This window comes from Lissotriton vulgaris, chromosome 3_1 (assembly GCF_964263255.1).
Source record: "Lissotriton vulgaris chromosome 3_1, aLisVul1.2, whole genome shotgun sequence".
NCBI classification, from domain to species: domain Eukaryota; kingdom Metazoa; phylum Chordata; class Amphibia; order Caudata; family Salamandridae; genus Lissotriton; species Lissotriton vulgaris.
Genome location: NC_141689.1, coordinates 1,777,262,060 through 1,777,274,413, shown reverse-complemented (window position 1 = coordinate 1,777,274,413; position 12,354 = coordinate 1,777,262,060). Strand labels below are relative to the sequence as shown.

The 12,354-nt window shown below is 45.2% G+C and overlaps 1 protein-coding gene across 1 annotated transcript in view; it reads right to left on the bottom strand.

Annotated features, from left to right (window-relative positions):
- The window catches only part of TRPC3 (transient receptor potential cation channel subfamily C member 3), a 678,274-nt gene that overhangs the window by 549,017 nt on the left and 116,903 nt on the right, over positions 1-12,354 (bottom strand). The window contains exon 2 of the mRNA XM_086962211.1: positions 48-819. Coding sequence (XP_086818337.1) covers positions 48-819 — 772 coding nt within the window. The remainder of the gene's footprint in view (positions 1-47; positions 820-12,354) is intronic.

The window sequence follows — 12,354 nt, the reverse complement described above, 5'->3', positions numbered from 1 at the left end:
AACATATGGGTCAAAACAAAGTAAAAGCTGAGAAAAGGAAGTCTTACCTTGAACTCTTTTTCTATGTTTGCCAGTTTAGCAAGCTCGTTGCTGAGCTCCAGGGCGGTGTGCACCGGGTCCTCACTGGACAGCGAGAGGTACGCAGGACTGGCTAATCCCTTGTAGGCATTTATCCTTGACCGAGAATGGCTAAATGAGTCATGTTTTTGCTTCTCTGTACAGTCATTGCACTTGCAGAAGTAATCATGAGGCTTCTCAATCTTTGCCCCCTTTAGCAGCAACATATGAACAACCTCATACTTCTGGCAGTGGGCAGCCAGGATGATGGGAGTGATATCAGGCGAAAATCTGGTGCCGTCCTCGTCGTAGGAATAAAAGTCATCATCCTGCAGCTCTTGCTCACAGGGGCTGAGAGTCAGTCGCTTGTTTGCGGCAAAAGCAGGGTGGTTCAAAATGGCTTCCACTATTCTTATATAGCCTTTGCTAATGGCGAGGAGCAGCGCATCACCGATTCGCGCCAAGTTCTCTTTCTTCAGCAGGAGCTCAGTCACTTCCAGATGCTCGTTGCCCACTGCGAGTTGTAAGGCATTCTGGCCCATGTAGTCCACACAGTTTACATTAAGTGTTTTTGACTCCTCGAGCATCTTCCGTACCACTGGGATATTGCCATACTCCGCAGCATCCAGAAATCGCTCTTCTTCAGATGTCAGACTGGTACCCCTGTTGTTGAACATGAACGCTGGACCCCTGACAGCCTGCCGCCTTCCTTTTTCCCTAATCATGGTTAGTCGTCCAATAGATGGGCTGGAGTCACCAGACCTAACAATAAACACAAGAGATGGGTTAATATGCAATGCAAAGTCATATCCTCCCATCACATTTCTGTGCTAACATCTCACACCACAGATGTACAAACAACATAAATGTGTGTTCACAGGTCCCTAATAGGATTTGCCTTCTGGTCCCACAGGACCCTAATAGGATTTACTTTCTGGTCCAATATATATTTGGTTTCCTTTTTCTGTCTGTGCAAATTATCCACCGTTTTCTGTCAATTGCATGGATAACAACAGTTATATAAATGTCCTGGAGAGTGAGTGAACACCTGAGCTATCCATCTGTGGACTATTCATCTGCCTCTTAGCTCAGGAATAGGTAGTGACTACCGTCTAAGGTGAAGAGCACATCCATGAATGTACATGTGGGAGCAAAGTCTACATCAATGTCAAAATGCAAGTATGTTATGGAGAACAGGGAGCTCCATCAATGGAAATTGGCGGCAGAAGAGAAATGAAGTAAGGATGTCTTCTGGATCCTCTCCTGTACAATATGTAAGTGCACGACTGGTCCGCCTGTCGCGAAAACTCAAGAGAGGATCTGCCAAAATCACTCAGGTTAAAGTAACAATACTACTTGATGCAGGTATCTCTCTTCTGTTTGCCCTCGCTACCCTGCCAAAAAACTCTGCATGCACTAATGCCTAAGACAATGGAGTCCTGTGAAATAATGCAATTCAAATCAACAGTGCAAAACCAAGCTGTTTAGGGGGCACAAGAGAAAGATATCAAGGGATAAATCCTTCTTCTTAGGAAAGGACCCTCGAAAAAATGTAACGTCCTAAAAGTATCTATTAAACATCTTTTCATTTAGGACAACATGAAAAGCCCACTTCACTCAGGAGGTAAAGCAGGCAGAAACAACTGTAGCGAGCCAGGCAGGATTCTCTCAAGCCTTCGAAGTAGGTGTGTTTACTTACATACTAATGATTACAAAAACAACACATATTGCCAAAGCAACTAGTCCCGGGTTTGATGTGCTACTGCATGCACCGTAAGCACATTAAGGCCAGTCAGAAAAACAAAAAAAATGCATACTAAATCGAAGACCCTTGCCTTTGATACAGTCTTGTTTTGTTTTTTATTTAAAATAAAGGTCATATAGCAAGGGGATCTACATATTAGTTCTTCCTTAGTTTTGTTTCTATAACATAGAAAGAAAGAGCGCTCCCTTGCCACCTGGCTACCTTTTATCATAGAAAGAAAAAGACAACTATGTTGAAGCAATGGAGCCTTCATTTAGCCCACATTTTGTTTTCCACAACGCAGAAACTAAAGAAACAAGCATTTGCAATGCAATAGGTCTTGCATTTGCGAGAATTTAGGCTATTGGCATTGTAAATAACAATGCCTTTTATTTATCTGTTTTGATAAGTACACATAAATAAAAGGCATTGTCCTATACAATGCCAAGAACTCCAACTCTTGTAAATGCAAGACCTATTTAATTTCAAAGAAGCGTCCACCACTGTCCCGGGCTTCTTGTAAAGTGAAAGTGGGCATGGTGCCCTGAATGGTGCAGGAAAGCATGTCGTGCCTGCAGTAGGAGAAACTCATTAAAGAAAATAGTGCTTAAAGACTAAATAAGACATACCGTAACAACAGAAGTAAAAGGGCCAGTCCTCTTGGGAAGTTACAAATGAAGACAAGGTGGTACTAAGGAGGGGCTAACAAGCCTATTGACGAATCAGAAACCAGCATTTACAAAGGACAATGACACAAGCCAATGAAAAATAAGGACAGAGAGTGGCCGGAGCTTCACGTCCATACTCTAATACAGCATTCCTTGAAGATCAGCACATGCGCTGCCCAGGCTCGACCTAAAAAAGTAAAATATGGACCTAGTGGCTGTAAAGAGGAGCCATGGGGGGACAAAAAGCACAGGGTGGAAGGGAAGGAGACACGGAGGTGGATTAGCTGCAGGGCTTTTGGGAGGTTGAAAGTGAGCGCACATGAAAAGAGAGAGGAGTGAAGGAAGGATGAAGGAGAGGATACAGTGGATGATGAGGAGCACATGGATAAAAAGGGAGGGAGGGACACAGAGAACATAGGGAAAGCTTCATCTCAGCTCATAGGAAAGTATGTCATCCTTTTAGAAACCTCAACACAGAGAAAGAAAGAGGGTTAGGAATAGTATGACAGGGTAGCAGCTGGATGAGGGTGACAAGGAGCACAGAACGAATGGTGGGTGGGAACAGAGCTAGGCACATGGGAGAGAGCCAACGGGTGCAGACAGAGAGGGTAACACATATAAAGTAGTGTCTCATGCAGAGTGGAGGCGAATGCATACATCCAGCCAACAGCATACATGCTAACATTTTAGAACAGGAAAGTGGAAGATTTTGAAAAAAAGGGCATTATATTTTCCCCTACTGACTTCTACTGAAGCAGAGGCAATTTCTGGCAGGAGACATCGAAAATAAAGTCTTCAAAATATGTGAGTCTCCCACCTGAATTGGGTCTGTTGGCAATGTATGCAATAGCATCAGGTGAGAGAGGAATACTCCACTGGGCTGGGCCACGGTGTGATTGACAAAATGTCAAGCCAATGGCTGAAAGAGGCTGGTCAAAGTAAGCCAGTGGTTGAACAAGATGCTAAAGCTCTCTATAGGAATGTATGGCAAAATGTATGTTTACAAGTGTGCTCTCAAAATTGAGACTTAATAATGGACTGAACAAAGCCCGGGCAGAGCAGAGCTCTGGGTGCCTGTAGGCAATACCAGAATTAAATGCCAAAGTTAGAGGAAGCAATAGAAAATGGCTCCTGGTGCCTCCAGCATTCCGCACTGCACTTGTGCAAGTTGACTGTGGATCTATACAGATGCAAAGTGTAAGCTATGAAAATAATTTAATGGAATGCAGCAAAGAGAAGCACATCAGCCCCTCAAAACATGATTGATCTTTTCTGGAGGGAGTTGGTCAAGAATGAAATTCCAAGCCCACTGACATAATTCTTCAAAGCAGAAGCAGTGTTGCTGGTGATCCAGGGAGAAACTGCATGGTTGACTCAAAATGGCTATCTATTGTTCAAAAAACATACTCGCAATACCAAACTGGGAGGTGGGAAGAGAAAAGAAAATGGAGGCACTGTCTGGGATACACCAGAAAGACATCTAGTAAAAACACTCAGAACCCAGTGCCATATCTAATAAATATGGAAAAAAGGATGATGGCAAGGGCCAGTTTCACAGAAACACATGCAATAAATAAAAGAAGGAGTCAGAGAAAATCCGAGATCTGCATATAACCCGCCAGAGATGGAAACGGTACAGCTGCCACCTTATAGGATGAGGTGCGAAACAAAATCCTAAAGGAGACCCAAGTAAATCATGATTAAATGGAAGAGCAATATTTGCGGTGATACCTCTTGGCAGACCAAGATCAGAAACTGACCGTTAAAGGGGCAATATTCTCGAATATAACAAGGAAAAGATGGGTAAGGGAACTTAAAATTTCACAAAGCACCACAAGGGGGATCAGCATGTGAGTCTGCAATCAGGATCAGTGAACGGGGAGGATGTGTAAACTTAAGAAGCAAACAAGCTGCTCAGCGAGTGGACATCTTCCCAAATGCAAACGCTTTCATAGAAAGTCACCTCCCGAACAAGGTAGGACCTCATGCATGGCGTATTTACTTTTATGCCCAAAGTCTTTTTTCAGATAGGTGTATCCAAGTTGTTCAATTGGGTTTGATCAAATCACACCAAGAAACCATGACTAGGTAGAGCAGTCAATAATTTATAAATAAGCCCAGTAAGTATGCCAAAGAAGGAAACTTAATATAGGGTTGACTCCAAGTTGGACAGAGTGATATCTTCACTGGATATACCACCACCCAATTCTTCGTTCCATAGATGCGGGCTTGCACTCGGTGTCTACACATTCAGATTATTCCTGCAGAAAATAGGAATCTGTGCAAGGAAAAACAATCAGACTCAGAACTCAACATGTGTTGAGGTTCTGGACCAGCTGCTATTGGAAAGGTCCAGTCCAACTCTCCCTTCATGTGTCTCCATTCCAAAATGGCTACCAAACACAAACTCTACTCTAAGATGCTCACCAAATTTCAATACCATTTCAGTATGTTCCGCTCTGAGACCAGCCCCTTTCTGTATGGTTGTTCTAGTTCAGAGCCTGGTCATTGGTGTTGCCTGATGGTACATGTCCGCACAGGATATAAAGAGCCTTTGATCATAGTATCACTGTGTCACAAGTCCTATGACTTGTTCCTGCTGTTAGATTCTTCAATCTAGTCCCTGCTCCAGTTGCTGCTTGACCCTGCTTTTTCTGCCCCAGCCCTTGCTTGCTTCAGCCCTCCCCCTCCCTCCCCAGAGCCCTGTTCTTACCCTAGATCACGGTATGAAGACCACCAGCCCAGAGTTAGTCCAGTACTGGTCAGCTCCAGCTCTGCTCCACTCCTGATCTTACCTAGGTCCAAAAAGTAAGCCTTGTCACAACTGCACTACTATCTGAACCCAGCACTATGGAGGTTTTTTGTGCCTTTGGCTTCCCCCCCCCCCCCCCCCCCGTGTGCTGTCATGCACAACTTTGCAGAGGGCATCCTCTTTACAATTCATATTACATCAGGCACAGACAGTGTAATTTTCGGAATGGTTTGCCCTTTCCACATAGCCTCTTATAAAAAGATAAAGGTATGATCATTACATCTAGCCCTTGACAGCCTGGTAATTCGGGGCCAGCTTGTTATTCCCCATTGCAACCATACAAACTCTGAATTGCACGATATGGGGACAGGTATATTGGTGGAAACAATGTTCTCACCTCATTATTTGGTGTATCTCATATCTTGCTAATTGGAATCGGGGCCTAAGTGGTGTGGGTACTGTGAGTACTCAGTTTTTTTATCCTCAGTCACTCCAGGAAGATTCTAGGAACATGCTTTGAGAAAGGGAGGCCTTGATGAGAGCGAGTATGACAGCAAGAGCCTCTCCAGAGCTTTATTGAAGGACGAGAGTAAGCCATCATCTTCCAAATAGGTGACTTTGAGGGACTTAGGGATGTAGGCGAGGTTGTGAGAAAATGGGGTTTGAAGGATGACCATTGTGGAGAAATACCAGACAAGTTAGTGTCAGAAGAGAAGCAGACTTATTATTTATTTTGACATCCCTATTGGTTTTTTTTTAACCTATTTTTTTATTTTGACATATTTCTTTTAAACTCTACAGAGCAGTGTAGCTTTGGCCAGTCCAACATTTAATATGGAGTTCAGTTCCTGTATTTATTGTCAGGAGTCAAACATGTTCTCTTTAGCTAGTGTAAGGCTGTAATCTGCCCCCCAAGGAAGACGTGAGGCATGGGGTAGATTCAGCTGAGGTATTTATTTGTATAGGTCTGAAGAGAGCGCCGGGGACCGCACTGCTCATTAGGTTGGCAGCGCTAACATGGCCGTCCCGTTCACAGCATCCACTTGCTGTGACGTGGCAAGAACACTTGAGCGCTACACCACATATCTCCCTCCTTTTACAACACATTAACAACAAACAATAAGTTCCCCTGGGTGCCCGCTGAAGTCCTGGGAATAGGGGGGAAATATGTGTACATGTAACAACTAGGAAAGGAAAGGGGGGTAAAAGCCAAACACGCTGTACTAAAGATTACATATCATATTCTTTGTATCTTTTGGGTAACACTACTGCTCTACCGGTGCAGGTGTGTGTAGTGGGTACTTGTGTCGTGTGTGTCTCCCTCGTGCTTGCTCTGGCTTCTCTTATGCTCCCATGCTGGGCAGTGTTGGGAGCTGTAGAGGTTTTTGGTCTGGTGTCCGATTCTTGTCTATTGTGGTCTGAGTAGTCGTGTGTCCTCCTGACTCCTCTGCTACTGGGCGTCTCCGCTCTCTTCTCTATTGTCTCTTATGGCGCAGTTTCTGTGTGTGTTTGTCTCTTGTTCATACTCATCATTGACCGAGTCCCATGCAGTGTTTCTGGTGCTTGATGCCTCCTCTCGTTTGTCCCATCCTATCACTTTGTTGCACTTGGCCATTCTGTTAGGGGACCATACTTTGCCATCACTTAGTAGGGCAGAGCGGGTGTAGGTTTCTTTGACTTGCAGGGGTTCACTGAACTTGCTGTCGCATTTACGCCGCAATTGTGCCAGCTTCACTCGGACCAACTCCGCGACCTCACGTACGCTATGTTTCTTGTAGCAGTCTGTGTACATTTTCTGGGCCTTCTCCAAGTTGCTGCGGACCACCGCTGGGGACCACTTGCTTTGAAGAGTCAGGTTCAACCATACTGCATTGTCCCGTGTTAATGGGTCGCCGCCTCTCAGGATCTTGATTGAATAGGCTGTATCCCGTTGACATGAGCGTATTGCGATAAGCCCATACTGTGTGTTTAATCTCCGTTTCCCAATTTTTCCCTGCGCGGATGGCTACTTGCACAGATCCCATAAGTACACAGTTAAACAGTTCTGCAAGGCCATTACCAGCTAGGTGGTACACCGGGGTATGTTTGGTCGTGATGCCGTTCCGGTTCGTGAATGCAGTCCATTTCACAGATGTGAACTGGGGGCCATTGTCACATGTGATGACTTTCGGAATGCCCTCCCTCAAGAATGTGACAATGAGGAACAACACAATCTTCTCAGCGTCGGCTGATTCACACAGTTCAACTTCTGGCCATTTGGAGTATCGATCCATCAACACAATGGCATATTTGGGTACCCCATGCGAGTCAAGAATGGGACCCACCAATTCCTCCCATGGGTTGGTGGGGTTGGTGAATTTCCCCAAGAATGGTCGTAGCATAGTTTGCATCTTATCTGCATTGATGCACTGTGCACAAGCCCTCACGTTCTTCTCCACCTGGCTATCCATGGCGGGCCACCCACCAATAACAGTTTTTAACGCAGCTCTTAGTTTTCACGATGCCTAAATGGCCTTCATTTAGTATTGTGAGGAGGCGGTCTACTAATTGTTGCAGAGGAATCACTTTGTCTCCCCGTAAGAGGAATATTGCGTTCTCTCTGATGGAGAGTTCCTCTCCCACTTCCCAGAATTTTCGGAGGTCGGCATCCAAATGTTTCTTCGCGGGCCACCCCTGCATGACATACTTTTTCACGGTCTTGATGTGGGGATCAGCCTCATACGCTGCCTTCCATTCTTGCGTGCTTATCACTTCCTCCTGGTCATGAGTGAAGGCAATTGTGTACTCATCCCATTCCGTTTTTGCAGGTGCCCCTTCCATTGCCGCTACTCTGCTGAGGTAGTCTGCGACTCTGTTCTTGTTCCCCGGGATGTATTCCACATCATAGACAAAGTCCGGTAGCCTGAGGTTCATTATTGCGATGTGCGGAGTGGCATTGGCATGTCCGCTAGAAGTAAGCACTTTGACCAGTGGCTTGTGATCTGTCCGGAGCAAGAACTTGGAACTAGAGCGCTACACCACAGCTAGCTTTCTGAAAGATGCCATTTTGTGTATGGCACCCCCTCATTGATGCTCGATTTCAAACACATGCCTTATGCATGTGCTAGAGACTTCACGTCAATGGTGTCCAAGACTGAGAAGCTTAAAATTGAAATGCATCATCACAAATGAGGGTGTGGTGACGTCACTGTGCCAGCTTGCGCAGGCTTCACATTTGCCCCGCCCCCAGTTCACAAAGACCAATGGCGGATTCATCGCTGAAACCTTAAAACATCAGGTAACTCGTTCTGCGACCCATAATCGCGCATCCTGTGATACTTAGGGGTAATGGCGTTTGCAATCGCCCTAAGTGCTATTTTCAAGCTTCATCTCGGCTCAAAGGAAAGTATGTCATCCTTTTATAAACCTCGACAGCTGATTTAATATAATTTACATGTCTGCAGAGCTCAGATAGTCAGATCCAAGCCAGTTCACCTCTCACCCCAAACGTCAGCAGGCTTTCATCGGAGCACATGTGCCCTTGTGTGTTTCCAGCCCTTGCGCAGTTGTGATGCTATCGCCCCAATAATTCACTTAGTTGAACAGACGCATGTTAACCTTATCAGGAACGGGTTACAAGCAGAGACATGAAAGCTGCAACCCCTGAATGACCTTTGCTGTATTGATTGGCACTTGCAGACTGCGTCTGCTCCACGCGAAATCTTTTGCTATAATCTATATCTGAGTATGCTTAACAGAATGCTATGCTAATACAGGTGTATACGAATAATTGTAGGTGCTAAACTTTAATTGCAACAAATGACACAGTTTACTGCAATCAGGGAAGTGATTAAAATATGGATCATTGATGAACTGTTTCTTTTTTCGGGAGAGGCTTCGCTGATGTCACTGTTTTCATGTTTATTCTGGCACAAAGGGAAACCCCTTCAAATACCAATCTTTAGTTCCTTTTTAAAAATCGGTTCTTCTGGCTTGATTAGAGGTGGGACAACTTTCAGGAAGAAAGTCGATCTCTGGTCCCAGCTCAGCCCAGCAAGAGCTATTCTCCTGCCCATGTTCAGTGTATTTACATTTACAACGTTAGCATTTGAGTTCAATTAGCTATTCGATCAGCAGTGCCAGCATTTTAGGAAGTGTCACTAAAGATGGGGAAAATACAAGAGTAAGCTTAATAAAATAAGATTAAAATCAGACACGAGCATCTTAATTGAGCATCCAAATATGTTTTACTTTGGTGCTGCTGTGACTCGTCAAAGGAGCTACCTTTATGTGGAAGGCAGGCAGCCATGCTATGCCAGGATTACAATCATCACAAACATAATTCCCCTAAATAAAAACACTGTGGCCTTATTACACTAAGTTGCCCTGGGGTGTGTGTGCACTTTCTGCCTCCCAGGGCACTTTGGTATTACAGGAGGTGCCGCAGACGGTGCACAACAATCTGTAATACAAATCACACTGGCACCACATGTGCTCTAGCGTGATCAATCAGTATATGTAAAGCGCAGCTTGTCACCCAGGAGGTATCCAGGCACTAGCTGTAGGCTTCATTCAAAGTGCCAGGTCTTGAGCCCCTTCCTGCAGTTGGTCAGCGAGGGCGAGCTACTGAGGTGGAGGGGGATGGTGTTCTAGGCTTTGGTGGCCAGAAATGAGAAGGAGCGTCCTCCGACGTGGCAGCGGCGTATGTGGGGGATCTGCCCAAGGGCGAGGTGTGTGGAGCAGAGGTTCCTGGAATGATGGTGGGAGTGCAGACAGTGGTTCAAGTAGATGAGTCCTTGCTTGTGGAGGGATTTGTAGGCATGGGTCAAGAGCTTGAAATGGCGTCCCTCCTGGACCAGGAGCCAGTGGAGGTCCCAAGAGGTCATTCCTCAATTGTGAGGGACATGACCGGCCATATTACTGATGCAGGCATTGGACCAATTCCACCTTGCAAAAGCAGGTCGGGTTCCCATCTGTAGTGCAAATTCCTTAACTGAGTCTGCACCTGGCACCCAGCCTTGTGTGCCTCGCATCACACGGTGAACAGTGTGCCACAGTGAATGTGGGTTAGATGAAGCATAAAAATAAAAGATTTCATTTTTTGTTGATTTGAGCACTAATTTTACAGGTCAAAATGTCATAGCATTGACATATTGTGCTACCCTGCTCCTGATTGCTTCCTTTTCGGACATACTTCTTATGTTTCCTGAGTACCTGGCAAGTGCACTACTTGATTGTTTTTGGGAGTTGCATAGAGTACTTGACACTGCTGGAGGTGGGATCCACTGAAAGTGGCATTCCTCTAAACATGGGCCCTGTCATGGCTAATACTGCTTGAAGCTGATGGCTGGGTATAGGCATTTTTCCATGTGTCCCAAACTGGGGAGAAAGTCTACGTCCTTTCCCTAGTAAGTCTGTGTAGTCTGTCATGATTTGAACCACTTACTTCCGCCAGAGTGTGAGGGACTATATACCGAAGACTTCGGACTCCTAGTCCTAAGAAAGTTAGTTGTCATGATAGACAATCTAGATACAGACCGAGCTGTCTCTCCTGTGCACATGCATGCCCCTTCGCTGCTCATAAACTAAGCGGATACAAGAAAGGCCAGCCAGAGCAGGTCAGCCTGTGGCCAGAAAGGAAACATCACTTTGCTAGGATGGCGGCCAAGGGCAAGTCTACGTAAAACACCTGAGCAAAGGATATATGCTGAATGGCCGTTCACTCCACTTGTGGTCAGCTCTAGATGAAGAGGCCCAAAGTACAGCAAAAAAGCCATGATTGGCTAAAAGTCTACCTAAAAGTCTACCTAAGTTGAATCCACTAACTATAGTGATATTTTGGGAAGTCTGCCATCACCATGGGACCAAGAGTTTGAGTTCAGTATGGCATGTTAATTTCTAAGAGACCAAACTTAAGTGTGAGCAAAATTCATTTCAACCAGAAAGAATCTACCTGAAAATTGAAGTCCTGCACCTGAGTGGTTAGTGGGCGCCCCCAACAGCCACGGTATGTGTATATAAGCTTGCCCTCTGTGCCACTTGAAACTCCATGCCTAGACACAGAAGGATGCAACAGGGTCTGAAGGACTAGCTATCCTCCCAATACAAACAGGATCCAGACTCGAAAGACAAGAGTAAACATTGATTACTCACCATCACTACCTCCTGAGGGATCACACCTAAAAAGGAATTTCTTGACATTAAGAAGCGGAGTGGAAAGAGTGGCCCTGAGAATGAGGAGTTTAAGATGTAAGTCATCCAGAGAGAAAGCGCGTGAGAAATGGTTGTACGAGGATAGGGGAGCAATGACTGCATTGTTTGAGAGACCTATATTGGGTGAGATAGGCACGATGAAATTAAGTCCTGGTATGAGCATGCTGTGGCTGCTTCAAATGCATGGGTGATGAGTGCATTGTTTAGACAAGACTTGAGATTTGCAGGGCTCTACTCTGCCATCTTCTTCATCTGCAAAGTAGGGAGCACATAGTAGTCATAGGAGGTCAGCTCTATGGAGATATCCAAGGCTAGATTTGGGTCTGTGGTGTAAAGGTGTGGATGGGAAAAGATCTCATCAATTATTAGCACTGACTGTGTCATTACAACTTTCAAATGAGTTTAAGTGAAACCATAGGTCCTTGTGGTAATAGTGACATGATAGATATTATGCTTAGACTCTAGAGTGTTAGTATTGCGTGGTGGTGGCGGTCGGGGAATACAGAGGGTCAGGAAGATTACAAGATGGTTGGGGGGAATCATCAAGTATAAGTTGAGAGTGATTGAGGGCATCGCGATGAGCTTTAGGTCAAGAGAGTTGCTATGTGACTGGGTGAAAAAGTGTGAGTGTTTATGAGTGATTGGTGAGAAAGGAATTGTGAAAAGAGTGTGTTTTGAATGTGAATATTAGTACGGACACAACCTCAAATTTAAAGGCACAGCCATCGTATATCCTAAGGCAGGCTCAAATTATCGCCCCATCCGATGTTTCCAATCACTGGAAAAATAATTGATAAAGTAGTCCGTATTCAACTCTCAAATTAGATCGGAGGGAACAGAATCCTTTGGGATTTCCAATCTGGTTTCAGACCACATTCTAGCACAGAGACCCATGCCCTCCTGGTGGCTGACAGTGCACTCTGGATCACTGAAAACAATGA